Source organism: Anopheles stephensi, chromosome 2 (genome assembly GCF_013141755.1).
Source record: "Anopheles stephensi strain Indian chromosome 2, UCI_ANSTEP_V1.0, whole genome shotgun sequence".
Classification (NCBI taxonomy): Eukaryota; Metazoa; Arthropoda; class Insecta; order Diptera; family Culicidae; genus Anopheles; species Anopheles stephensi.
This window is the reverse complement of record NC_050202.1, coordinates 65,273,648-65,301,522: the sequence shown is the minus strand read 5'-3', so window position 1 is coordinate 65,301,522 and position 27,875 is coordinate 65,273,648. Positions and strand designations below refer to the sequence as shown.

General features: G+C 44.7%; 2 protein-coding genes across 7 annotated transcripts; one reads left to right on the top strand and one right to left on the bottom strand.

Annotated features, from left to right (window-relative positions):
* Positions 1-97: 97 nt before the first annotated feature.
* LOC118503650 (axin) lies at positions 98-21,002 on the bottom strand. 3 transcript variants are annotated; one of them, XM_036037169.1, is made up of 11 exons: positions 19,365-21,001; positions 17,751-18,352; positions 6,264-6,686; positions 5,294-6,180; positions 3,743-3,871; positions 3,373-3,484; positions 3,153-3,287; positions 2,849-3,065; positions 2,445-2,763; positions 2,091-2,366; positions 98-1,664 (listed from the first exon to the last, which is right to left on the bottom strand). In XM_036037169.1, exons 3-11 carry the CDS (start codon positions 6,351-6,353, stop codon positions 1,538-1,540), a joined length of 2,292 nt encoding a protein of 763 aa, XP_035893062.1. In that variant the 5' UTR covers positions 6,354-6,686; positions 17,751-18,352; positions 19,365-21,001; the 3' UTR covers positions 98-1,537. The 3 variants fall into 3 exon arrangements, with proteins under 3 accessions (XP_035893062.1, XP_035893064.1, XP_035893063.1); XM_036037171.1 differs by lacking the exon at positions 3,743-3,871 and having other exon boundaries at positions 768-1,664; positions 19,365-21,002; XM_036037170.1 differs by lacking the exons at positions 17,751-18,352; positions 19,365-21,001 and adding an exon at positions 14,243-14,395 and having other exon boundaries at positions 768-1,664.
* A 1,014-nt stretch (positions 21,003-22,016) lies between these two features.
* On the top strand, positions 22,017-27,797 carry LOC118503658 (ninjurin-2). Of its 4 annotated transcripts, none has more exons than XM_036037181.1 (3): positions 22,017-22,362; positions 25,545-25,721; positions 26,746-27,298. In XM_036037181.1, the coding sequence occupies exons 1-3, from the start codon at positions 22,306-22,308 to the stop codon at positions 26,980-26,982; spliced, it is 471 nt and encodes a 156-aa protein (XP_035893074.1). In that variant the 5' UTR covers positions 22,017-22,305; the 3' UTR covers positions 26,983-27,298. The 4 variants fall into 4 exon arrangements, with proteins under 4 accessions (XP_035893074.1, XP_035893076.1, XP_035893077.1 ...); XM_036037183.1 differs by having other exon boundaries at positions 22,018-22,362; positions 25,990-27,797; XM_036037184.1 differs by having other exon boundaries at positions 22,024-22,362; positions 27,178-27,612.
* Positions 27,798-27,875: the final 78 nt, after the last annotated feature.

Here is a 27,875-nt window from a genome sequence, read left to right as displayed (position 1 = left end):
AGACAAAATAATGGTAGCAACACCTGCGCTCTGGAAAGAACTACCGATTTACATACGGATGATGTACAGGTAGGACAGTAAAATAGATCGTGCCACGATAATTTAAATAAGCAATTATATTTCATTTTTCCACTAAGCACTTGCGCTTCTCTATTACAGTCGTGTATACTCTAAGCTTATAAATATACATACGTATTTATATATATCGCTCTGTTTCGCTCTTCACGCTCAATTCACTTAATTCTATTCGTATCGTTTGCTTTCGACAACTTGTTATCTTTCTCCATCGTTCCACATCCTTGTTCGTGGTGACTTGTGATTTCTAGAACGCTTCAATAAGGCTAACGGCAGCTACAATTAACAGAGGTGAAGAAAGTGAGGATGGACGAACGCGCGCAGTAAGATATCGATTCGTTGCGCTTACTTGCTGCTGCTGCTGCTGCTGAACGAGAATAAAAACTTATGGCTATGACGACCTCCGCGTTATTTACATACATCCTCTTCTGCATAAAGAACGAACCGAATAAGAAACCCTAAGCAAGGATTGCAATACAACTAGGCTAATAAAATATGTGCACGACCTAAACGACAGTCACTAGAATAAACATAAACGCAGAATAGTACAATTAAGTGATACGCGGAACGGTGGTCTCCGGTCTGTTTGTTTTTAAAACTCGCATCCACCATAAGCACCAAACCCTCCTCTTTTGCTAAAAAAATAGTTTGTTAATTTTCTACTTGGAAGAACTTACCTTTACTTGACTTGACGCGCAAACACAAATCATTTGCAACTTAGATTTCGTTCGATGCTGTTACTGCTTCTTACTTTTTAACACCAAACTCGATTGTTTGCTTGCTTGTAAAATCTGTAATGTGCTCAATGTGTGTTGTGGGGAAAATATAGAGTTCTAGTAAGCCACGCACACACACATACAAAACGCGTAAAAATACTGATACTTTCGATTTGATTTCGTTTGCTCTTGTCTCACCGCATTGCAGTCACGTTTGCAGTACGAATAATTGTCGTTCGAAGGATTGCACTATTATTGCATGCATTCAATCCATCGTATCCACCCTATTAGATTTGGCAGCTGGCTCAAAAATAGTATGCCTACTGAGAGACAAAAATGATAGGTAAAAGGATTTGTCAAGGTGCAGCAGCAGTGGTGTGTAGATGATTGCTTTTCCATTTTCGCACTGGTTTGCAGGCAGGCAGGTGTTGTGTTTGAGCGGGCATCCGAAGGCACATAGTGGCATATGGTGTGTGACTTCTTTGACCAGTTTCGATTTTCTTTCTTTTTTTTGTTCTCGTGGAAGCGTTTTTCCTTGGTGGAGAATTGAGTTTTGTGTTCGTTCCGCCCCGCAGCTGCTTGCCTCTTGCCGTTCTCTTATTTCTAATGGAAGCCACACTTTCATCCCTTGCAAACGTGCAGAACACAAACACGTCTGTGGTCACATTGTCTAACGCTTGTTATTGCCCTGCTGTTTCTGCCTTTGGAGGCCGGTTTGGCCATATTGCTTTCTATGGGAAAAAAATCTACTCCGAAGGTTTCACGGTGCCCATCACTTTGCCCTCAAACAGTGGCAACGGTTCACTGTCGCTGTTCACTTCCTCCTGAATGACAGGATTGTCCAGGTCCTCGCAGCGCGTTTTGAAGAAGAATCTAGCGGGAAGATAGAATAAGAGGAAAGGCCAATTAGTACGCACGCGAAACAATGAGGATGAACGGTAATGTATGCATTAACAAAACAATAGACTCTTTTAGGACCGCAAATTGCCCCAGAAGTTGCAGAATTCCAGTGGATCCAGGGACCAAATTAAATGCCTTAATGGTGAAGAATGTTTTGCGACAAGATGGAGATTATTATACAAAACTCATGCTCCGTATCTTACAACAAGCCATCTTTTTAGTAATCACTCAGACTGGCCAGGGGTGATGATGACGGATCGAACAGGCTCACGGAAAGTAATCAAATCAGTTTTTTATATAAATTTCTAAAAACACAGCTGTTCTTACGAAAAATTGTTTAGTCTTTAGCTTTTCCAGACAGGTTATAATACAGACAGGTTCGTCACTCCTTCCACTTACCGATAGTTTCCCTTTTTCGGCAGATAATCCTTGAATTGTTTGAGCGTCGGTGGTTGCGTACCGGGTATCTTTATCCGGTACGGGACTTCCTCGTCGCAGAACGAGTACACCACGATGGTGAACTCGTTCGGGGCTTGCAGCGGTTTGGCAGGTATTGGCGGTGGAGGCATGGCCGGCGGAAGGTTGCTACTGAAACCGCCCGAGGACGACGACATCGGTACCGGGGGCAAGGGCATGCTTTGTATTGCACTAGGCGGGTACTGATATCGCTTCGAGCTACGTCGGTTGGGGATATAACAAAAAAGAGGAAGGCTTTCAAAAAGATACTTTAACATGGCACAAAAACAAGCGTACCGTCGCGTTTCATCTTCCAGCCGGCGGCTCGATTCTTGCAGCAGTGTTGCCGTGTGGATGTCGTGCATGTTACGCGACAATGGGCGCGAACTGCTGCCGAGACTGAGCTCTCCCCGGCTAGCGCTACCGCTGCTGCCGTGCTTCGTCAGCGTGTCGGTCGAAAACAGGCTGATCCCACTGTCCGTATTGACGGAGGGCCATTTGTTGTTCAGCTTGCGTGAGCCGGAAGACATTTGCATTGGCATCGGTGGTTGCATCGGTGGTCCCATGAGCGGATGTCCTTCAGGCATCGATTTTGAATGACGCATCGAAGATTGTGCTACGAAAAGAAAAAAAAAAAACAAATGAAATTGGACCATGTGAATCAATCCATACACCATGTGTACGTTTTGTTGCCAATTTACCTCCAAATCCGGCCAGCTCGTGACGGCGCGACCGAGAACTGACCACGTTCGGTGGACAGGGTGACATTGTGCCCGGTGATCGACTTGGCGTCAGATCCGACCATACCCTCGATACATGTTGATCAAGAATATCCTGATCGTTATCGTCGTCCACCTGCAGCTTCTGTCGGATCGCGTCCGCGAGCACCTTATTCTGCGAACGGTCGGTTAGCTCGGCCTACGAAATCGTCGTGTGAACGTAAAAGTGGACATGTTAATACCGTATGCTTCCCTACATCCGTTACAGTTTATCCGTTTTGCTTACCTCCTGCATCTTTTTACACAACACTTCATCCTTTTCCCGCTCGCGGGCTACACACTCTAGCTTGTTGATAAGAATTTTGGCAAACTCCGTTGGCGGTGGCTGCTTCTGCGTGTGCCGATGGGTTCGAGGGATGATCTGTGGTAAAGGGCAAAAAGTTTAGAGCCGTATGAATCGATTGTGCTCCCGAGACAAAAGCAAATGGCTATCCTCTGCTACTAACCGAAAACGTATCGACTTCTTCGTTGGTTAAGGCATTTTCACGCATCATTCTTCGCTCCATGGACGAATGGTGATGGTGGTGATGTTTGCGCTGTGAATGTGGTCGCCCATCACTGTAGGGGAAGTAATGCAAAGCAGACGATAAAACAGACGAGCAGAGAAAATGGTTGATTTGAGTTTAAAATTATTTATCCTAACTCGTCGCCGTCACCATAAAATAAAGTAAAACCAAAAAACAAACAAACTAAAACAACTTATATTGGATCAAATGAAAGAGAATGAAACTAAACGTGTGTTAAGTGACAATAAATTAAGTTACAAACGGATTAGTAGGTAAACGAAAAAACATATTGAAACAAATCATAACTTACGTGGATATGCTCGAGAGAGACATCGTATCGGAATCGGTACGGCCGGAGCTCAGACTGGCCAGTTCTGAGTCACGACGGGATACCGGATTATAGGATGCATAGTTGGTGTACACGGAGTATCCGCGTGGACTGCATGCGTGAGGTGTATGCATTTTTGGTTGGGAGGCGCACACACACACACATTAAGGGCAAAATCATCGAAAAAGGGACATAGCGTAGTATGAAATTGGGAACGTTCGAAATGGGAAGCGATAAACAACGCATTCATTATTAAGTTGGGCATGGTTGATTATTTTTTTTGTGCCAGAAAAAGTTAATCACAAATTAAGTTTCCCGACGGCAAAAAGCATGATAAAACCACACATCGTAGTGTGCCGAATCCATCCATGGTTGTTGTGTGAGTAAGAGAGAGAGAGAGAAAGGTAGGGAAACGCAGCACACATTTTAAACATGGCAGTTCACATTAAAAAAAAGGGGAGGACCCGCGATCATGTTTCATAGGTACGTACGCCACACGGCAGTTAGGAGATTGCGAGGTTGCGCAAGGACATGAACCGCCAGTATAGCAACAGGACGGAACGGACATTGAATGCAAAATGTGAGTGTGCGTGCGTGAGTGTGTGTGTGTCGATGTTGGTATGATTGGGCAAATGGAGCGGGGTGCAATCCGTGAAGTAGGGGCACATGCGCACATTGATGCCGCACACAGGATGCCGGTAACAATAAACACGCACACACACACACAAGCAAACATGAACAGGATGTAAAGGGACGATTGATGACGATGATGTGTGAGATGACGGGAAGATTAAGCATAGAAAAAAAATGCAAAATTTTGCATTAACATATCAAAGTTTTGTGACCAAATGTTGTGTCCAACCGGTGACCGGAGGATGTAATAAACGAGGCAGTGGTGATAGTGGTGGTGGTGGTGGTGGTGCGTAACAAAACGATAATGGAAAGGCAATGGAAAGAAAAAAAAAGAAAGAAAGAAAAGAAAGAAAGAGAGTTTAATTTAAAGAAAACAGAAAAAGTAGAAACACGAAAACACACACACAAATTTCAAAACAAATTTTAACACGTGGACTTGCAAATATTCCAATTAGTTAGTAACATGAAAACATGTTTACTACCGACAGTTTTTTTTTGTTCTTCGCTCTCTCACGGTTTCATTGATAAGAATTCTAAAACAAAGGCTTACACAGAGAGCAGGACTTACATACGTGTCAAGCGGCAAAGAAAAGGATGATGAATTTATGTACTGATTAAGCAGTATTAAATGAGCCGTACGCAAAAGAAGAAAAACAGTTTATACAAATGCAAAGTTTCAAGCATAGTAACATCCGGCACACGAATCTTGGCACGAGCATTAGTAAAAGTGCTTCAATTGCAGTTAACGTTTGTAATCTATAAACTTGTACACAAATCGATTTTTAAGTTGCCGTCTGTAGATTATTAAATAACTCCAAATTGCGACCGCCTCGAGTAATCACTTCGGCTAAATCACCACTAGACAGTGCGTTTGTGCATACGATGCTCCCTATCACTTACCCAGGTGGTCTCATCTCTAGCCGGCGTTTCTGCGTAGCCATCAGTGCGTCCTTTGTAAGCGTCATCGGTACCTTCGTGTTGGATGACGAAGCGGTGGCGCTAGGTGGTACAAGCGGTGGTGCCACCAGCCCCATATGGCTGTCCAACCCCGGACCGGTAGCACCGTACAGCTGCTCGATCGAGTCGGCATTCGCCAGCTCTGCATCCTCGTGCACCGTTGGCAAGGCGGACGAACTGTGCAGAAACAGCTCGGACGTGGAACTGCTGCTCGTAAGTGAGCAGGAGGCACGCGCCCCGGCACTGCCACTACTGCCACCAGCACCACCATGCGAGGTACCGGCCAGCGACGAGCCGGCTCCACCGCTCGTTGAAGGCACTGCCGCTGCCAGGCTGCAGTTACTGCCGCTACCAATCACACTGCTGCTACTGCTCGAACTCTGCATGTTCTGCACATACTGCAGGTACAGGTCGGACTGCAGAAAGTGCGGATAGGTCGTTTCGGCAATAATGTTTGCCACGTCCGCCTGCATCTGATCGAAGATGTCCGGCGTAAGTTCCAGCTCATTCTTTAGCCCTGCCTTAATGAAGTTGCGCAGCGATTCGTTCACGTACAGCTCCGAGCCGGGCTGCGCCTTTTTGAGAAAGCGCCGGTAGATGGCTCCGATCAGTTGCGTTACCTTGTCCGAATCGGTTTGCTGCTTAAGACCCTCGCAGGCAAAGTAAAATTTAAGCCGATTCGAAGGCTCCTCGCCCTCCAGCTCGACGTAGCGCTTGAACAGCTCGGCTCCGTCGCCATCTTCCAGCAGGTACGCAAGCTTCTGTGCCCAGCGAACGTATGCCGGGGGCGAACCGTCCCGAGTTCGGTCCGAATGTGACGCTTCTGTCATCTGAAAATATGCAGAGCACTAATGCGTTAGTAAAGGCGATTCAAATCCAAGCCGGAGTCAAGGATACACAGAGTAACGTTTACCTTTCGGCGGCTTTCCTCTCCGGGAACGGGTGGTCTCGGGCCACTGCTGTGAAAGTCATCAAACTTTTGATGAAAATACTGCTGATTCATCGGTAATGCGCTGGAGGACAGTACCCCGAAGACGATCGATCCCGGATACCAGTGCTGGTTAAGTTTTTGAATGCAGCTTTTTTGCCCGGTAGACGAAGAAAGTTTACGAAACAGCCTATTGCGCGCGCACTGACCGTTGTTTCGTGTATTGTATTAGTCAAGCGATTTTTGTACAATGTTTTCGATAAGACCTGCAACAGCACTATCCATTGGCTGCGTGCAATCGTCACGTATTTCCTTACAGTCTCAGTTATCAGTCGTTTGAAGGCAGTTGTGGTTTTACCGCGCCGTTCGTTTGTTTGGCAAACTGGGGTAATCAATCGTTAACAATATCTGGAAGCAAATACAAGGAAGAACATATTAGTCATTCGTTCGATAAACTTCTTATAGAACAAATTCACTTTTGTACCATTTTGCCCAACTTAATGTTGATGGTATTGTATTTAAAAAAACGAACAGCGAATGTTATTTTAGGAAATTTAATTTCCAAAACCAAATGCAACCAAAAAAAAATCGTTCGGAGGCTTCTGCCCAGCAGTCTCTACGCCCAGCGCCATTTAAACGTCCCAAATCCCATTTAAACGTCAATCATTTCACGGTACTGAATTTATGAAATATTCCACGGATGAATGCATCTTTTCTTACAGTACCAGATGTACCATCTATAGGAGGAATTTGTAGGGGCACGATAGCAAGATACCTTGCGGGATCCAGGACGATATTTTGCGTCTCTGCCTTTTGCTATTTCAAAAGGCGGCGCTCCGGCAACCGAGACGGTAGCTCGTCTTATGCAGGGACTATGTCTATCCAGCTCACTACAATCATGGCAAGACCTAGATATAAATTTTTAACATGACTGATATTCGGCTGCATTTCAATACACACCGTTTACAAACACAAACAAAAGCATTTTTGCTATAAATTTAACATAATTTAACTCGGTGCAACGCACAACCGTACAATCATTCAGTGTCTTTAAAAGATTTCCTGTTCCACACTACTAAATGATGCGTTACAAACATCATGGAGGCGCACCGGTTTGCAATACAAAAATCAATTTAGGGAATTGGAATAGAAAACGGGATTAAAAAAGCAACGTAAACAGGGCTTCGACAATTGTCCTGCCTTGAGCAGAAAAATCACCCTACCGTCGTCGAATGGCAGCACAGAAGCGCGGTGCTATTATTTGTTCTGCCCTTTTTGCATCTTTTGTGCGAATCCCTTCCTACGACGGATTAAGTTCGACCTCGTACGCTTTTCCGCCACTTCAGAGTTTAAAGCACTTCTCTGCCTCAGTTTACCGTGCGCGGCAAAACAATGCAATCCTGGGACACAACACACAGGCCCGGTAGGACCGTGCAATTGGTCGTTACGGCAGGACGAATCACCGGCAGACCGAGGCTTAAAATGGCCGCCCGAACCTGGCCCGGCGCATCTACCGTCGGAGGGTTTGTGCTGCTGCTGCTGCTGATGATGTGTGTTGCCGCATGATGGCGGATCAAGGACACACGACAACGTGACAAGTATTCTTCAAGTAAAGAGGGTTGAATGAGTACCAAAGATCCCTTCTTGCATAGCTTCGCGCCGATGGGGAAGAGAAAGTGGGAGGTAAATTTGAATAATTATCGTGCCGAAATGGCGGCTCTTAACCAGTTGCATTACAAACTGTGTGCTGCATGTCCGGATTGGGAAGAGCGCATAAGTACAACGGTACAGCAGGATTGCGAGCATGTAATTAACGACGAAGCAATATTATATACCCTATCAATTATCTACAAAGCTAAAACCGAACAACCGACACAGGAAATCGTACCAGTTTTTCTTTTACCAATACATCTTCTACAAGATTTTAAAGCAATTGAAAAATATTTTTCAACATTGAATTACCAATAAAATGTTACGATCAGTTATTAAGCGACATGCAGAGCTCAATGATTGATTAGATAGATATGCAATTAACACAACATCCCATACTGTCCATTGGTTTAATGTTTGCACTAAAAGTAATGAACATTAAACAATTTTAACTAGCCGGCTCGATAATTACAAGGAAGCGTCATAGGTTTCATATCACGCTGGAACCGGTATCGATTGCCATTCGCGGTCGGTGCCCTTACCAGAAAACCATCAAAGAAACCAGATATTGCAGCCCAAGACCGTTGAAGAGCTTGCAGTGCCAAAGAAGAAGAATAAAAAGATTTTAAAATTTGTTCCGGATGGCAAAAGTCAGCGAACGAATCAATTTGCCAGCCAGCCACAGGCAACATCCTGAAAAGCAACTTACATTTTTATTACACATGAGTTTATGCACCTCCGACACAACGCAGAATCGATCAGGCTAAAGGCTACAGCAACACCCAATCGATTTCGTGGATTGGAAAGGCTGATGCAGCATACATCATCCCACCAGCAGGTTCGTCTACGGTGCATTCTTGTTCATCCATATGGCTATTAAATCCTTTCTTCATTACCAGCACAGGTACCGGGTGTCCGGCAATAGCAGCAAACGCATCAAAGACTTGCGCTATTGTGCCGTTTTACGAGCAAATGGCACAAAACTGGTGTCGGCAACAAGCATTTCCTGCTGGTTCGGTGCACCATCAAACCATCGCGCTTCTTATTAAAGTATATGGTAATACGCAAGAGGACGGCAATAAAAGAAGTAAAAAGTTCCATAAAACAGTTCGTTCGATTAATGATTTGCCTTCTTTTTTATTATTGCTTTAAAAGTGCCGCGCGCTCAAGCACATACTTCTGTAAAACTTTTTATATAAAACCGGCTTCAAAATGTTTTACGCAGGTGGTAGGCAACAGATCCCTCCATCATCAAGTTGCGGAAGAGATTAAATTATAATTTACTTGACTTTAATTTGCAGCCCAGCAGGAAAATGCCGAGTTGCCGCCTCAGGGACGAGAGGAGTCCTGATTTCGGGACAGCAACAGCACAACACGCGTGGTGCGTGTGCAATTAGCTTCCAGTTGAATTAGACCAGAAACAGCCTCCAGAAACACCCGGGTGACCGGCCATAGTTGGTAGGTTAGTTTGTGAACAGAATTTCCATCCATCAAACCATCGTACGCACTAGGGAAACTGATTTCCCCTTTTACACCAAAACGACGTCAGGGAAAAATTCATCTACAGCTTGAAGGATTATATTTCCAACGTGAATAACGAAAGAAACGATTTCCCTCTCCATTTTCCTGAGCTTGCAGCGGCGCAGTGTCAATTTTCCAATTTGACACATCAGTTTGATTTTTGTACTGCGCCCCGAAGGTTAAATCTGGAATGCATGCACTTAAAAGGCGGATCAAAACTCAAGGATGCAGGGTTTGGTACACGATGGGTTTAAGAAATGAGCCGAGTTAAAACAAATATAAACGAAATATAAACGAAAAGCACAAATTTAACTAAAGTTTTGCTAAATCAAAATTAATCAGTTAAGTTTTACCAATCCCGCCCAACAAACGCTAAACATCGTTCATTGAACCGTAAATGTAAAGGGGCATTCTGTACGGTTCTATAAATGAGCTTTGTGCCTGTAACCGTGATGGACATTAATCCTTCGTTCCGTAAAAAGGGAAGAAAGAAGGATCATAATTTTATGAAACAGGGAAGCAAGCATTCGTCTGGGTTGTTCAGAGAGTTCTCTCCGTTAGGTAGCGTTCTAGGTACAGCAGCAATAGCAATCAACCAGGCACAACCAGGCACACGTGTATTGGTGCATCATCATTGTTACCGTTATGCCTCTGTTCTGTATGTTTATTCTATTTCTTTGCCGAGAGGATACTGAGGCACCAACATGATATCCTTCTCTTCCAGTATGAGAAAACCCACCAGTAGTTCCTAGAAATAGCAGACTGGAAACTGCTACCACGGGGAATTATTAAAGCGATGTATTTAAGACGAAAATAATAAATTCGTACAAAATCCCTGTGCCTCTCCATCGTGCCTCTAGCGTTTCGCTTGATCGTGCCTCTTGCGTTTGAAAGCATTGGCTGGGTTCATAATTTAGGGCGAGAGAGTGAGAACCGAAACAACGGTTGTGTGCTAGACAGGCGGGTCTAGCAGAAGAAAAAATCCCTTTTCCACGGACGAATGCTTTCATAAGCGCTCATCGATGGGTTTATTATGAGTCATTCAGCAAACGTTAAAACCTAGGGGATGAATGCTGCTTCAAATATTTTGCTCGATATTAATTAAAATTTACCACAGCTTTCTAGTGCACACTTTGCAGTATAACATTGATGATAAAATAGAGAAATTATGTTAAACGAAAGGAGTTAACGCTAAATTAAATAAAGAAAAAACATCTATCCAATGTGAAGATAGTAAGGTGTGATTTAAAAAGAGTCATTTCAACGTGTCTATCTTATTTGCGAGTAACAATTTTAAGGACGAATTTCGGTTAACCTGAAGATTGTAGCATCGAATAAAACAACTGACGCTCGCGCTGAATTATCAACCACAAACGAAGAGTCTAAAACCGTCTGAAACAGACCGGGGTTAGCATAATTCTAGAAGTTCGGACTGAAAACTAGGGCTAGAATTGATTTTTGAAAAGTTTACTTAACCTATAAACTTGTTTCAACTAAAGCAATCAAGAATAGGACCAGATTCTCTATTGTTGATATAAAGAACCGAGAGTTATTTAATTACCGACGATAAAAAAAAAGAAAACTTCTTGCGCAGATTTCAAGTACAAATGAATAGTAAATAAATTTCTCTTTTGTGCCATTTTTTCCAAATACAATAATTGATTCAAACGTGTAGATTATAATCCCAAATTAGAGCAAAAATTTCATTCATAAAATTCTGCAGACTCCAAAACACGTTCACCATCCATTCACGAAGCTATCCGATCACCGCAAAAAGGCCACGCAGATAAATCTAACATTTTTTTCTCCCTTCTACCCTTGACGATCATCGTCCTCACTTCTCATCTCCCCCCCCCCCCCCCCCCTCTCTGCTTGCCACATCGGGAGTTGGGTGCGCGTAAATGTAAATAAACCGCACCGCGAAACATGATAAGGAAACAATAATGCACTTCGCATCGTGCGAACAGACGACTGTGACGGGCATCAGAGCACTATCAATCAAAAAAGCCGCCCTCTGAGCGCTGGTCTAAACATTACTAGGGAAGGGGGGGGAGCAGCAGTAGACCTGGGGCCCACAGGGCGAATAAATCATTGGCAAACCCGATTGTCGATTGGGTTCAATATAATTATTTCCGTCCTTTCCTCCACTGATAGCCTGGCGGTCACGCAGCCAACGAGCAAAATCGATCATTACGCGACGAGCATGTGCTTTAAAGTAGGCCTGCCTCAATGAAACCTGCACATGAAAAAGTATCCTGATAGTGAAACCATTTCTTGTTGACCTAATCTTCGGGTTAAATGGTAAATGGCGGGGGGGGGGGGGGGGGGCAAAATAATGATCAGTAAATTAAGAGATTTGAATGAGCAAATACAAAAGCAAGCCAAAATGCGAAGCAACATTTGTAATCGCCGTAGTGGCAATAAACGATTGATCGATCGACTAAACAATTTAGCTACAAAACTTTTTTTTTAAATAGAATATTCTTCTTTGAAATGAAGTAATTTATATTGCCAACCAATAGGCGACTGGATCGGTCAAAGTGAATTAATCATAATTAGATGATGAATCATTTAACAGATGATCTCACTCACGCAAAACGAACCGCTGTACGATCGTTTGATCTCATCTGTGGGAAATTTGCTTTTTCGTTCCCAACATGAAAAATTATTGTCTTTTACTTTTTGTAATTTTTCAAAGTGTTTTTTCTTTGCCAACACAGTCACCATGATCCAATGGTCCCCCCATGGACTGCCGCTGAGTCTGTTTGCATTGGGAGACGATCTGTCACCGGTTGGTCTCGTCAACTGTTCTGACCTACACCGATCCTCCCCTAACTCCCCCACTTTTCCGCCCTTAATACTGAACCATTGTTGTCTGTCATGTGATTGTGTTGACGGCCACCACTAACGCACGATACTCGGTGCGAAACCACTTCCCCAATATGCATGGACACTACAAACACAAACGAAATATGCGTGTCGCGATTGACGCCACCAAAAAACACTACAAAAAATAGGGCATACAGAGGGAGGTTTTTCCCCACCCCGTATGTGTGTTACGGGCAAACAGACGCTTTGTGAAAGGTAAAGGAAGACTGCACACACCAAGAAGCGTGGCGACACTCTCACAACGTGGCGCGATCAGACCCCAAAGTGTACATTAAAAATGTCTTGCTCTTCCCTTTTTGCACCACGATGGCATGGTCGCCGTTGTGGTGGTGGTGGTGGAGACGCATATGTGTCGATGTTGGTCGCCGCCATCCCGACCCTCCCCCCCTACCCTCTCCCAACCCCGGCGTCGCTGGTTGCTTTGATCTTTAGCCGGCACAACAAAACCGATGATGCCGTTCGGTTTTTGCCTACCCTTCACACGATGAGGACCGCCCCCACGCCGAGGACAGCAGAGCGAACAACGAGCCTTTGATGTCGCGACCGCGGTCTTTTTTATTTTAATTTTATTTTTATACATCTTTCTTTTCTCCCATCGCCGGGTTCTTCCTATTCGAGCGGACCCAAAAGATGACTAGATCACTCTACCTTCAACACTCCACACACACACACGGCGTCCGATCGAGGGCAAAAAGGTGTCCTCACGATCGCACGCGCGTTTGTGTCTGTGTGTTTTGTGTTGCGGCCTCTATTGCATCTTCCCGCATTCATACACGATCATCAATCTGTGCCATCGGCGACCACCATCTCTTCCAGACACACAGCTGAGCTGTGGCGAAGGCGTTTATGCGATTTACCGAGCGTTCGGAAACGGCAGTAAACGCCACTAGAAATGGGATTTGGTTCTGCATCGAACACACGGAACACGGTGATGATTCCTGCGATGGTTAATGGGTGTGAAAAAGGGCAGCATCTTTTACGTGCTCTGTAAACGCATTAAGTAGCCCCCGATATGGCCAGCTGTGCATAAGTGGATTTGTTCAAACGTTTTGCCGGTAGTAGCAACAACAACAACTACAACAAAAGCTTCCATCGTCGGTGGAAGCCGTCCGAAGTAGCTTGTTTAAAGTCATTTTATGGTCCTCAAAACTTCAAACAGCTCAACTGCTTTGAACCTTAAGCCACAAAGCATGAAATGCACGCGGAACACCCATTGCATAAATCACAAAGGAAATGTGTAAGCAATATCCTTGAAACACTACACCGTCCACGGATGCTTCGCCTTCACCGTGAGACGATCCTCATTTTCGACATTCCCATCCATTCTTTATCCCGCTCAACCACTGGTTGTTGATCGTTGTGCGCTTAAGAAATCCTCATTCACCCAAGTGTTTCAAAGCCGTAACGGATCAACGCATCGAAGTGCCGGGGGTAAGATGATGTCGTAGATGTCACACCTGGTGGAAGGACACATTTTACTCTATTGTGCCGATCGTCCTTTTTCACACCAGCAAACTCTCGCCACCGATTGTTCCGGCAGAAGTTAAATTGCACTCTAGCACCAATAGAACACACACACCATCACCGAGAGATGTCCTTTTTTTCGTTTAGTTTGCAATGACCATTTTCCGAAATTGTTCGTTGTTGCATTTGTGATTCGTTTTTCTTTTTTTCAATGCATCACTTCAACTTGGGAAGTTTTGAGAAGTATATCTGGCAGCCATTTAAATCGACAACATCGAACCAAGGTAAGCAAGCAAGGGCGGATAATGCAGTTGAACTGAGGAGGTATGATTGAGAAATTTTCGATTCACTTTATGAAAATGTGTTGCTGCTGAATCATTGTGTAACAGAAACATGTTTCATTTGGAAGTTTTACAAAGTTTCCGTATGATTTTGCTTACCAATCTTCCTTTCGACAAAAGCTGCGCGCTTTATCCAAATCGATTCGTTCACCTCACATCAACTCACCAAAACCACTTGGTGTATGATAACGGTTTGTCCCTCTATTTCTGTTGAGGATGCTAGCCCAATGCCAGAAATGTAGGCAAAACTATGCACGACAGACAGTACCACACACTACACACTGCGCTGGTTGAAAATCATCTGGGTGGTCCTCGTATCCAGCACGAGGAAAACCGCATCTTCCCAGCATCACACCCCAACCGAACATGGGCGCAGAAGGGAATCGCGTTTGCTACTTCCATCTCACCGGCAAAAAATATGTAGGGGGTGGAAAAGCAAGGTGGATGGTTAGAGCCACCGGATAAACATTCGGCCGTGTATCGTTGCGCACACATACACACAGTGGGTGATTGTGTAGTGGAAGCGAGACAGTTTAGATACGCCACGTAGCGGAAAACTCCTGCGAGCGAGAAGAAAGGCAACATTTTGCGGGACGGGTGGATGGAAAAACAAACCCTACCGAGGGCGGGGGTTAGGTTGCGGGTGGTGCACATGCGCACACTGGGTAAGCACAAGGACGGGTTCCGTCTCGTTTCAGCTACACGGCGAGATCGATCCGATCGAAAAGATGTCCATCAAAAGGCAGAAAGGAAAGTGCATCTTCCGGCAGTGAAAGAGTTTCATTAGCGTGAATCGGGAAAAGCCGGCGTAAAGAGCATTATTAATGCGTGAGGACGAGCGATACTGGGGAACATATTGCCATCTACAGTCGTTATCGTTGAAATATCGAACCTAGTCTTCGAAACAAATTAGCAATAGAAATAACTTTTTTTGCGTGAAGGACGGCCAGGCCACATTGCTAGAAATAACTGCCATCAACTAGCTAAAAGATACAGTGTTGCACGAAGATTTTTAAACGCCGTCCCTGTGGTTTTCAACAAGTTGCCAAATGTTCTTGGAGATGTCCCGAATATTTGTATTCAGGTATACTCTTCTTCTTTGGCACTGCAACTTCGAAAGGCCTCGGCTTGATTTTACCCGTTGCAAGACGGTCAAGCCCTGCATTGTAGACTGGCATTGTTATCGCTTAGGCCACTGCACCATCCCCAGGAAAAAATGAAGCTTTCCGTACGCAGGATTAAATATCCAGCTATGGATAAAATTCAAATTAAGCAAGCCGGAAATAGCAGGGCCTCTAGACACCTTTTAAGTTTGCAATGCCAACGTAAAATATGTGCGTTTTCGTAAAAAAACAGATGAGGATTTTTTATTACCGATATACTAGAAAATAATGTGTATCCATCTTCCGAAGACCATTCCATAAATATTTGCCATTCTTTAAAAATAATGGTTGCCAGGACGGATACAAAAAAGCTACAATATTTGAGAAATTGGCAATGAAGTTAAAAGAATACATGGAAAACAGTTAAGGGCCGGGGTTCAAACCCCATCCAGACTGCCTTCCCATTCAACTGCTTTGCTACGGGTACAAATCAAGGCACAGAAAGCCAGAAATGGCAGACCGAGACCTCTTGAGGTTGTATGCCATAAAAGGAGAGGAATTGATTATTTAAACCCCGAAATTAGTTTTATTACTAACAATTAAATAATACAACACACTACCCTATACGAAAGCGAATAGAGACACATAAATTATTTCTTAATTATAAGGTAATTAATTATACCAAAATGCTTTTTGACTTTCTTTGGCGTAAATATAAAATAAAATAAAAAAACATTCGATGTGTGCAAAATTAAAAAAAAACGAAAAATGCAGAATTCATACAGTACAGGTATCTACATATCTGTCCAAAACATTCGATGCCGCCCCTCCGACCTTTCCCACCCTACGCACTCAAGCTGTGACAAGAAAAAAAAGGGAAAATAATCCTCACTCCCTCCTCTAGGCGGGTGATGACTCCACCGAGTAAGAAAAGGATAGCCAATTCCAATTTCTTCGTTCAGCTTCCCACCCGCTGATTATCCTACAGTCAACGGGATAATCTTACGGTGCATTTATTTGCGCTGGACTATTCAAAGAACATCTTACAATGTTTGCAACACACAGCGCGGATAGATATTATGGAAAAAGGTTACGACGGCAGGATGATAAGCGAACCCGGAGAAGCATGCCTGATTGAGACACATTCGATTGTTAAACGAACTGTCGCGTAGAATCGTCCCCCAAACCGACACGGTACACGATGGTTTGGTTTGGATTTTCCTTTCGATTGGGGATCCTTTCTTTTATATTTCTTTCGCCGTTCTTTTCTTCCCCATCAGCCTACACGCACGTTGTTAGTTAGCCCACAGTAGAAGACGTAATCTTCTCCCACAGTCGATACCGGCAGTCTGTGATTGCCAAAGGATATGAAGACGCGTTGATTCAATCATGTCGCCACGGTCCAGTGATCGTTGCAATCTTTTTGCATGGCTTCCCAACATTTCGGCCAGTGTGCGAGGGGAAGTTCTTTTTCTTTTGTGCCTTTGGGGCGTAAAAGAGAACACACGGTAACGAACACAATACCGAGAGAAAATTGAATTTTCCTCCGACTGGCACACCTGTGCTTCACCGTGGACGACGCGAGTCGTACACGTCGTCGACTGTTCTTGTTGTTGAAAACATACGAAATAATTAGTATTTCTGAACGGTACACGGCTATTAAGGCAACAAAAGGGTTAGCACATTTAGCTCTATTAAAAACAAACACGATTGAGGAAGTTCGTTCAAAATTATTGTGTATGATCCTTAAAGAAAGAAACATAATGCATCCATTGGGGGTAGATACCGCCAACTCAAAGCCCTTTAATCCTCCCTTCCCGTAGACCGAAATTCTGTTACCATAGTCTACTTCTTCCACAGTACCTTTGTCGGCATAAGAGGACCAGCTGAAAGGCTGAAAAAGAAGGATAAGCTGTCTCCTCCGGCATATGATTTTTTCCCAACGCCAATGCAAATAGTGCTGCTTAATACCGCTACCACCCTCCGATACGCGTATTGTTACAAGAAGGCCTGTCCAACAGGTAGTTGATCCGCAAAAGGGACATGTTTTCATTGGTGCAAATTCGTCCAAGAAAGGCTTAAGAAATATTGCCATGTCTGGTTGGGTGTTTTATCAGAGTTGAACAACGTTTCTTAAATACAACACAACTTCTTGCTGCAGCACACGATCAACCGCATGCACCAGCATCATTTTGCAACCAATTTCTGATAAACGAGTGTGAAAAAATATAATTTCCTCGTTAGCAAATCAGTGTGAAGCGATAAACGGTGGCATGGTGCCGTTATGCATGCGACCTGGAACGAAAGGCAAATGTTCGTACGGTCGATTATAAAGTCGTTCGAGGTTGTTATGTGAACCTTAACACACCACGACGCTCTCTGACGAGAGCCCCAATGGCCACTTAGTATCCCGTATATGCTAGTGGAAATGTGTAGCTAAGGTTATAGCCATATCGAATAAGAGAATAATTGTGTTTTAAAAACATTTAACGCTGTTTGCTTACCCGTCGAATTGTTAATCCGTTTAGTTCGTGGCAGTCTTGGCGAAGTGTTTTAACATTAAAGGTTTTCCCAGGCAACTGGAGCTTGTGAAACTACTCGTCGTCGTATTGCCGTATTATAACAGGTTGTTGCTATTCGTTTTCGTCACTCGATGTCATTCGATGTGCAGCCAACATTTTGAGTTACTATTCAACTCCACTTCACACACATTGCTACCACAGTAGAGGCACACTGATATAACAACACAGGAGAACAGATGCTTCATTTAGCACCATCAACAAACTTTTTCCTCACATGATAACAAATCACATCCTTTTTTTTCCTTGTCCTGTGCAGCACGCACGCAATTCGTTTAGGCACCACGTTCATGCATTTTCAGCGAAGGCATACTTTATCGAAAATCGTACCACTACTGCTGCCGCATGTGGTTGTCTCTGCACAAAACACCTTCGCTTTTGATTCTTCCTAGCAGCACTCATTGCTCATTGACACGTTATACTGCATTTTCGAGGTGGCCATTCATACTACCGTACTGATGCAGTATTTTATTTTTGCTAAACCATCTCGAATTGCTGAAGCTGAGCTTTTGTTAATACCCCTTACACTGAAACGAAAAGAAAAACATACAAAATTACATTAATATCTTATTGATATCGGAAACCATTTATCGATTGCAATATGCTTTGACTCGGTCTCCATTTGTCTATTTACTGGTTTTGTGCACTTTCTTACATATAGCTTTGCCGCGATCAGTCGCCTCCTCGAACGATCGGGGATTGCCCAACAACAAAAACATACCCCATTAAAAACCTGGCCCAACGCCACAAGCGAGGAGCATACCAGAACGATTTACATACGCGGTTTATACAACAGCGCTCTGCACCAACATTCTTCAAAAACAGAGTTAAAGAAAAAAAAAACAACTCTAACTTGCATATGCTTTCTTATGCGCGGGAAACTAACACCGGTATGCGCATACCGACCGGGGCCATAAGACGGGAAAATCTAACCCATCTCTCCGGTCCCGTCGATTGATACACATAGTGTGTGTGTGTATGTGTACCTCTCGCTTCCCATCCATGGATTGGAGACGAACGAACGGAAGCACAGAAAATGATGGCTCGCACTTCTCGCCGGTTATATTTTTAGGTTTAACATAAACAATTACCACCACCAGTACCAGTCTCCTCGGTGCAGCGCCAGGCATCCGTAGTACTGAGCCGTGTTTGCTCTGGGCTGATGCCTCAAAACCGGCCGAGCACACGTTTCCGGAAAAATTGGGGACGAAAATCTTGGAGATCGGGTGGTGCACGCCGTTTGCACTTCGAGGTTACTTATTATTTGGTTAAGCTAAAAAAACTCTCTCTCTTAGCGTACTCAATCTCGACCAATGGTCTGATAAAAGATGGTTTCGTTTGGTCAACCAGGGATGGGACTGAATTCGAGGCAGTTGTTTACATTGGGTGACACTTATTTGTTCAACAAAAGTTCAGCAAACTTGGGCACCATGACAAGCCAGAAGATGATCTATGCTTTGTAAGTGACTCAGTGGCTATGAAATCGAAGCATACTTTGACCGATATGGTTCCGATATATTTGTTTGCTAGAAGGTTTACCTTTAGAATCGCAGCTAGCTAATTTTTTGACTTTCTGGTTGGTTGATGATGGTCAGATAGGATGGATTTTAGCCACTGCTGCTGCTGCTGATGATGATGATGATCAAGATCAGCTTCCCGAAAGCACGGTGTTTGTTGAAGCGTAGCACGGAAACATGTACACGCACACACACACATAGCAAAGCGCAGCACGATCGCGAAAATTCCACCTTCCCGTTTTTTAAAACACACGGACCACGTAGCAACTACCGAAAATCTGCTGAACTAAAACCATTATCTACGATTTACCAGATCCACGATGGCGATTTTACTGTATGCTGCCCTTGACCATACACATTGCCCTGGCAGGGCTTTTGCAAGATCGATGCTTTGGACAGCGCACTGTGCCGACTGGGCCCACTGTTGCTCTGCCGTGGTTTCCTCAAGACGGTGGTGGTCTGCACGGATGGTGAAGCTTCTTGTTTGGTGGCGACTGGCTGGATTATGCGGAACCAATACACCCACCCCCGGGGTCTTGGACTCGCCGCACATTGACTTTCCGCCCTGCTGTGTGACGGACAACAACGTCGGCTACGAAGACGGAAAAATGGTCTGCAAACGACCGATGTTGATAGAAAAGGAAGGAAAAAGTACGACTTTTTCCACCGTCGTCTTACGCTGCCTCTTCTCGCTACGTTCCGTGCGTTTCTGTCGTGGATGCTTCCACACGCTTTATTCAGCCGGGAGACATAGTACGCACATACAATCAGAGCGACACTGCGGCACCGCGCTACCTCTTCCACTGCTGCACACACACACAAGCACGCACGCACAATATGTAAAAAAAACACCGCGCTGTCAGCTAGCATCCAACGAGTTGGCCATGTGCCTCAGCAACCACTGGTGCGAATGAAGCGTACGATATCAGCCGCATCACAACAGACAGAGATGGCATACAGGCGGCACCAGAAAAGAGAAACAGTGTTGCTGCTGCCGTCGCGCCGAAAAATTCCTTCGGACCCATACACACACACACACACTCAAGCACGTGCGCGTACACAAACACACGCTGTGGCTGCTTCGTTACCACCTGAGCCAAAAACCCGCACCGTACACACATTCACACATACACACATTCACTTCACAGCAGAACAACCATCATCCTCCCGCGCTTCTCACAACACTCCCTTTCCTGCTCACACCCGTGCGCACACATCATATACGTCAAATGAACGAACTTGCGCACCTGTCTCGCTCACTCTTATCCATCCGATTTGGTTTGCTTTTGAACCGATTTCTTTTCCACTATTATGGGTCTTCGCACTTCTTCTCCTTTTTTTTCTTTTCCTGTCTCTCACCTTCTTCGCCAAGGGATTTTTCAATTTTTACCACTTTGTCCGGGGAATCCGAATTTTGTACACCGATCAACGGAAAATTATTCGCACTAGCAAGAGCACAACGACGGGCGCTAGAAATGTGTGTCAACAAATAAAATCTTTCTGTCTCCCTGTCAGGGAAGCCCACAACGGAGGTGATGTTTTACTCGCGCGCTACGGAAAGGCAAAAAGTAAAGGTCGCCTCTGTACTAGACCTGACGAGACCACGACGACGACGACGACGACGAAGAGCAGCAACGTTCCATCGCTGTCTGAATGCCTTGCGTTTTTGACAGCCACGCTTTCACGGTGCGTGCGTGACAGAGATGCATGATCGGATCTGCTCGCACTAGCTGAGGGGTAGGAGTTGTTTTCTCTTTCCCGCTTTACTGAAGATATACACAAACGCATGCTATCTCTTTCGCCGATTGCGTTTACATAGAACGTGTATGTGTGTGAGTGAAGCAGCAATGCTGTCAAATTTGATTTTTACGACGAACACGCACACGCCTATGCTGCCCCATACTCGCTGCCAACCTGATAGTATGGAAATGTAATGAGTTCAAATTGAATTTAACTGATTTCTATGTCGTTTTGCACGTTTTGTTGTTGATTTGAAACATTTGTTAACAAGAAAAAAACTTTCTATCGCCTTTCGAAAGCTTAAAATATAATTTCTAGCGCATCAATGCACAAAGGAAAGAGACTTCATAAAATGACGCAGAAGTTTATTGCAAAATGTTATGTAAAATATTGTGAAAATCATTGTTTCTTCAATCTAACTTATCTGCCGTGACCTACGATGGTAGGACAAGGAAATTAAACCTCAGTCTCTCATTACCTAAATTTAAAGCTAGTATGCAAATGGCAAACCTGTACGTTCTTTATCCTTTCGGCAAAACCGATTCGATCGATCGATTCCCTCCTAAGGTGGTAAACACCTGCAGTTGCTGCAAATAGCATTCCGTGCCAATTTGCGTATCCCCGCAAAAGGAAGAATATCCCTCAAGCTCGGTCAACGGTCGCCACACGCAACATGCGGCGTTCCCGGTCTCTACAGAAAGGGTGCAGTGCATTGACATGCCCTTTTTAAAATGCAATTGCATACCCTTCCACCAGTGGGCGCTGGGCTGAACTTGAACGTGGCGCACTGTTCAAAAAAGGACAATAAAAAAAAACATGTTTTTGCCTTAGCGCAACCATTCATGCACCGGTTAATGTTAGATTATCGCACAAATTTGTACCAACATGCACGCATCGTCAAACCTGCCAGCCAACTCACAGCAACCGGAAGGGAACCGTCTGCGTTGGTGCGAGACGTTTTGTTTTATTTTGTCTCGTTGCCAAGCCAACCAACCTGTGCAACGTGAAAGGACTATGAGTGGACTATCCTTCACCTATCCTGAAACGGAAACGTACGTACAGTGGAGCGTAGTAGTGGTCCACTCGGCGGCGGATGCAATAAATAGCTATCAACAGTGGATTCGCGGTTTTAGTTACCATTTTATCGTTTATCCATCGGCAAGTGATCACGGTACCACAGTACGCATACGATTTTAACTACAATACAGTCAGCTGGGTTCGACATGGCAATGGCTTCAATACTTCCCGCATCGTCTGGCGTAGGCGAAAGTGATCGTGTTGTAAGTGATTCAAAGAATGGGGCAAAGGGTTGAATTGAAGAACAATTCTTTAAAAAAAATCGCAAATCAATAAGCAGTTGTGAAAGAAGTGAATATACGGGATCGAAAAATTCGACACACGTAACGCAAATCGATACAAAATCAACAAGAACGTACGCACGCAATGCAACAAACGATGCGCACAGAGAATTCTTCAAAGGACATTCCAGGATTATGTGAAATCCATTGCCAACGATGGGAAATGTAAACATGTGTGACTGATTATCCATCGTTACTGTTTTGCATGTGCCGATATTTGAATATTAATCATGTGTCTTTGCATCCAGCCTGCGATAGGATTAGAATATCGATTTTTACCCACCACTGCAGTGTTCCTTCCATTTACGGTGCCATCCCTCCGGTAAAGCTCATTTTAATAGCCTTAATTACCGAGGTTGACAACGAATGTACTTTACTGTAAGTGTAGCTTTAAACGTGTCGGCAGGATTAATCACAACCTTACTGAACCGTGTGTACGGACGATTAATGTCAGCCGCTTTTGTTGTGTGGACGATCTGCTAACTCACCTGTGTGACCACAGTGCGGCGTGGTTCCGGCTGACTGGCATAAACCCCGAAAACTAAAGCATGTTTGTAAGATTTCTGCATTCGGGGTTCTCTTAGATGACATTCGTCGCAGCTGCGTGAAGGAGAAACAGAAACGTTTTAGGGCCCCTTCGAAATTGTGTTAAATACACACTGTGCAAACGCAATACCGAGTTGGCCGCATTTGACAATTTTCACCCTCCCGTTACCAATCAATCGTTCCAGCCCTTGTTGATACTGTGTGGTGGCACATTAATATGCGCCAGACCCGGTAATGTTTGATGTTTGCATTCGTGTTGGTCCAACGATTCTATCCTTCACTGAAAGCCTTCATTGATGCATGTCCTGGAACGAGGCAAAACACACACACACACGCGCGTACGCGCTCAGGAGCTCTCTGGAACATTTATTAACGGCTTTCCGGCGTTGGGTCCTGCACAGCCACAGTTTGATAGATCTTACGGCAAAAGTCTTATCGTAAAATCTTGTGGTGAAACGTTTGCACCAAAAGAGGCGCACCCCGAATGGATCATATTACTGCAGAATCGACAGGGATAAGGACCAAAGGTAGGGTGTCGCCCAACTGCATGCGCCACCACCCTAAGGATGCATACGTCCGACATCTGACACCTCAAAATGGAAGAACAGAAAGAGAGGATTTGAGGCGATCGGTGTTTTGATCAAACTGAACTTTATTTTTTGTCACTCATAAGTAACAAAAAAAAGAGGGTGTCTTTTCAAAAGGATGGTTTTGAGGTGTCGGAGAGAGTGAGATGAGATTTTTATCCTGCGCAGCTACCAATCTAATAGTAAAAAGTCGAATTATCTATCAAAAGCTAAGTAGATAAGTAGGATTAAAAATAAGGTTCTAAACAAATCACACACACACACCGTTGCGGACCGTCGTTAGTGGAAGGGTTAGCTGAATATTCCAATAAAGGGGTGGAAAAAAGGTGGCAAAGGAAATAGATTAAATTCCAACTGCAATACATGCAACATTTGCAGCACATTATGGTAGGAGGAGGAATGTGAATTTGCGTATGTGTTGCTTTTCCCCTCACCGTATCGGACCGTTAGCAATAATCCTCCGTTTTTGTCAACCTAGATACTCTGGGCCGGGGGAATCTATAATCTGGAGGTTTTATAATTGCATTATGACAGTGTTGGGAACGGGGAAACAGTTATTACAAGACGGTTTGCCGTTCCTCCCTTTTGTATGCTGGGTTGAACCCCTGGGTAGAATTGATCAATCCACCCAAAGCGAGTAGCCTTCCGATGTTTCTAACGGCATGACCTTTCGATACAATTTCACAACCCAAACACGCACAGTTTGGAGTTGCCAGCCTGGTGGAGTGTAGTATTGAAGTTCGAGAATGGTTCTTTCGTGTTTCAATAATGGTATGTGCATAAATATTAAATAGCCTATCTTCGGAAGTAAAACTTACCACTACAACTGATGAATCAATATGCCAGATCTTCAAATATTAGGTGGATCGGTAGGCCAAATGATCATGGAGAAAAATTTTAAGCATTACACATTAAAAAAGATTGATTGGTTCTCTCTTCTTCCTTCGCACTACAACCTCGAGAGATCTCGGCCTGCCATTTCCGGCTTTCTGTGACTTAATTTTACCCGTAGTAAAGTAGTCAGCCTTACGTACGGGGAGGAGGTTTGGATGGGATTTGAACCCCGGCCCTGCCCCGTGTGAAGACCGGTGCCGCTGTCACCTCGGCCACCGGACCGCCCCCATTGATGGTTATCTGAAAAAAAAAAACAAATCCTTGCAAATAGGAAAAAACCCAATACTTTTCCGAATGTTACCCAAACAACCGTACTACATCTTCCGTAGTTACAGTAAAAATCTCTCACTTCAACAAAACTACTCCCTACGACAACCCATGTTTCCACCGTACGACCACGCACGAATTCCAATCCCTACCCAGCTTTTTGTCACCACCCTAGTGAGTATCGAAAGTCGTTAGCGTGCAATTTTTGCGTTTTAAACGGCAGCTCTTCGAGACATTCGGGGTGTTGTTGTCGCCTCTCTTCCTAGTCCTGGTGTATGTCACAGGAACAGGGAAGTGACGGTAATCCGGGCGACGTTTACTTTTTTTCCGTTCGAGCGAAACGGGGTGCGTTCTATTCCGCCGGAAGGCCAATCTTCCCCGGGGTGGTGCTGGGATAGTTTTTTTTTTATTTTATTTTACTTGCTTGTCTCCTTCCATCCTTCTTCCAAAAGGTGTCCTGTGATACCGCGATAAAGCGCAGTAACACTTTTAATTGGCTTCGATTTCTACTGCGTGCTGATGTTTCCGTCACGATTCCGTAATGAAATTAGCATCCAATCCAAAAAACCCCGTCCGAGGGATCGGAACCAAATGGACATTAAAGTGGAAGCTCATGAATTCCTAATTGCATTGACTTCCCAGATAAAGCACCTCGGGGGAGGGTGATGTTGACACGTTAATAATCGTCTAACTTACGCACCATCGCTTATATTTAACGATTCGCGCGACTCGCCAATATCACCGAAACCCTATTGCTTCCTGGTCTTACAAATGCTCTCTCCGGGGGGTCACTATCGTGTCTCTTTGCAGCTCAAATCCATGGATGCCAATCGGTACGCGACGAAGAAAACCATCGCCCAGGGCATGCTGGACATTGCACTGCTTACGGCCAACGCGTCCCAGTTGAAGTACATACTGCAGGTGGGCGATAAGCACGAGTTCTACGGTCTAATGCTGACACTAATCAGCATCTCGATCATCCTGCAGGTGAGCGAACGTTACATGTGCTAGGCGGGAACACCATCTACTCACACCGGGATAATCCGCTTGCGATGATTATCTACCGTGTTGGAGGGTGGTGTTCCTGCAATCGAGACGCAAGCTAACAAAAGGATGTGTGCTACCATTTGCTAATATTCCCTTCCTTCCCACTAATTCCTTATCCTAATTTACCTTCTCCAAAACTTCTGGTCCTGGGGTTGGTGATGGTGGTGACGACGATGATGATGATGTCCGTGACATGCGAATTGTCCAGGTCATAATGGGTGTGCTAAATCTAAGCCTCAGCCTAATGCGCGACTGTCGACTTCATCTGCCGGAGTACCATCGATCGGCTAACGTGATCAATTACATTGTCACCGGGGCAGCCGTACTGGTTGCCATGGTGAACCTAATGATATCCGCCTTCGATCCAAAGATTCTTAAATATACGCTTGACTAACAACGTCCAGCTTGGCGTATACGCGTTACCATTTCCCAATTCCACGAACCAATCCATCGGTCAAGCGTTTGATGTCCTGCATATCAAACAGATACGCTTGCTTCGAACCCTCTTCGATTCTGTCTCAGGGTATTCCCCGGACTTTCTTAATTAGCTTTCGGGAACAATACCGACCATTCGCGCGTTGCGTGACGATTACGGTTCTATTCATTGATTTGTTATCGATTTTTCCACCACATCACACGGCACGCAATCAATCGCAGCGCAATTCAATACGGGATTTGATCCTGTCCAGTTCAGGCTAGCAAATTGTTGGCAATAGATACTACAGATATTCATAATGCAACACGTGTCCGGAAATGTGAGATCTGACACCACGAGCGAACGCCTACCGCCCATCACCAACCGTCCTATCCATCCGGCTCACTCATTTTCTTTTCCTCATTTTCTTCCCGGTTCTCCTACCACAGCACAAATAATTACAGTTCCTTTCGGAACTAGGTACGGATCCACCAACTTCCTCCACCAACCATTCTTCATGCATTCCCCCCCTGTCTTTCTCCCCTGCAGATGCTTGTCGGCATACTGTTCGTGGTGATCGGTAGCTTAAACATTAATCGCAAACCCGACCAAACGGCCGCCATCGTGCTGAACGATGTAATCCTGGTGCTAATATTTGTCATCTCGCTGATCAATGTCATCATATCCGGGTTCGGCATAGAGTATTCTTCGCAACCGCTTCGGCTGCTTGAACGCGTGGACCCAACGTCACAATCCACCGACAAGTTTCAACATTTCGTAGGCTAGCTGCGGCCTGGCAAGAGTCTCATGCGTCACACACCTGCCATCAACCTCAGCCGTCCCGTCCGGCCAGAACCAGAAAAGACCGTCCTGCACTTCTTTGAAGAACTTGGCACTAACCTGGATCATTTTCCGCTGCTTGTTAACTCGCTAGTAGCTTCACTAACTATTGCCTGTACTAACCCCTACCCATTGGCATAGGTTTCGGCCGCACTACTGGCCGTCATTCTTACTCTGGTCAATCTGCATGGTGGTGAGGTTCAACGGAAGGTAGCTAACATACTGAATCACTTCTCGCTCGGGTTCGTCGTAGTGGCTCTGTTTTGCGATGTCATCAAGATGAATTTCGGACTAGATCCGGCCGTACCGTACATCCACAATTGAGCGAGGCAGTTGGACAAATAATTACAAAAAACAACAAAAAAAAACTATACTTCTTAGCTCAAGTGCTTACTCATATACTTACTCAACACTCTTCTGCCGCATGCGAACATCTGCCCCTGTGTCGCCCAAGATCGCCCAAGGGATCGCCTGCATACTGTTGGCCAACTACAACATCAACAAGGAACAGTCGCGGGATACGGCGAACGCGGTGCAGAACTTTTCACTCGGTCTCAACCTTGCCACGGTCGTGGTCAACATCATGATCAATGGCATGGAGGTAAAGCACATGGACGATGTTGGCTCAGGCTTAGCGTTTGAAACCGTCACAAAGGGATTGTGAGGCAGCGTTAAGACGATTGCTCGTATCGAAAGCATTCGGAAGCATCATTTGAGAAGAAAGTGTTAATAAAGATAATACAGGGTTTATTGTAGCGAAACTACTACTAGCTTCTTACGAAGGTATACTTTTGAGAAAAATAAACTATGTTTAGTGATAGCCCGTGACCGTTCGGCAG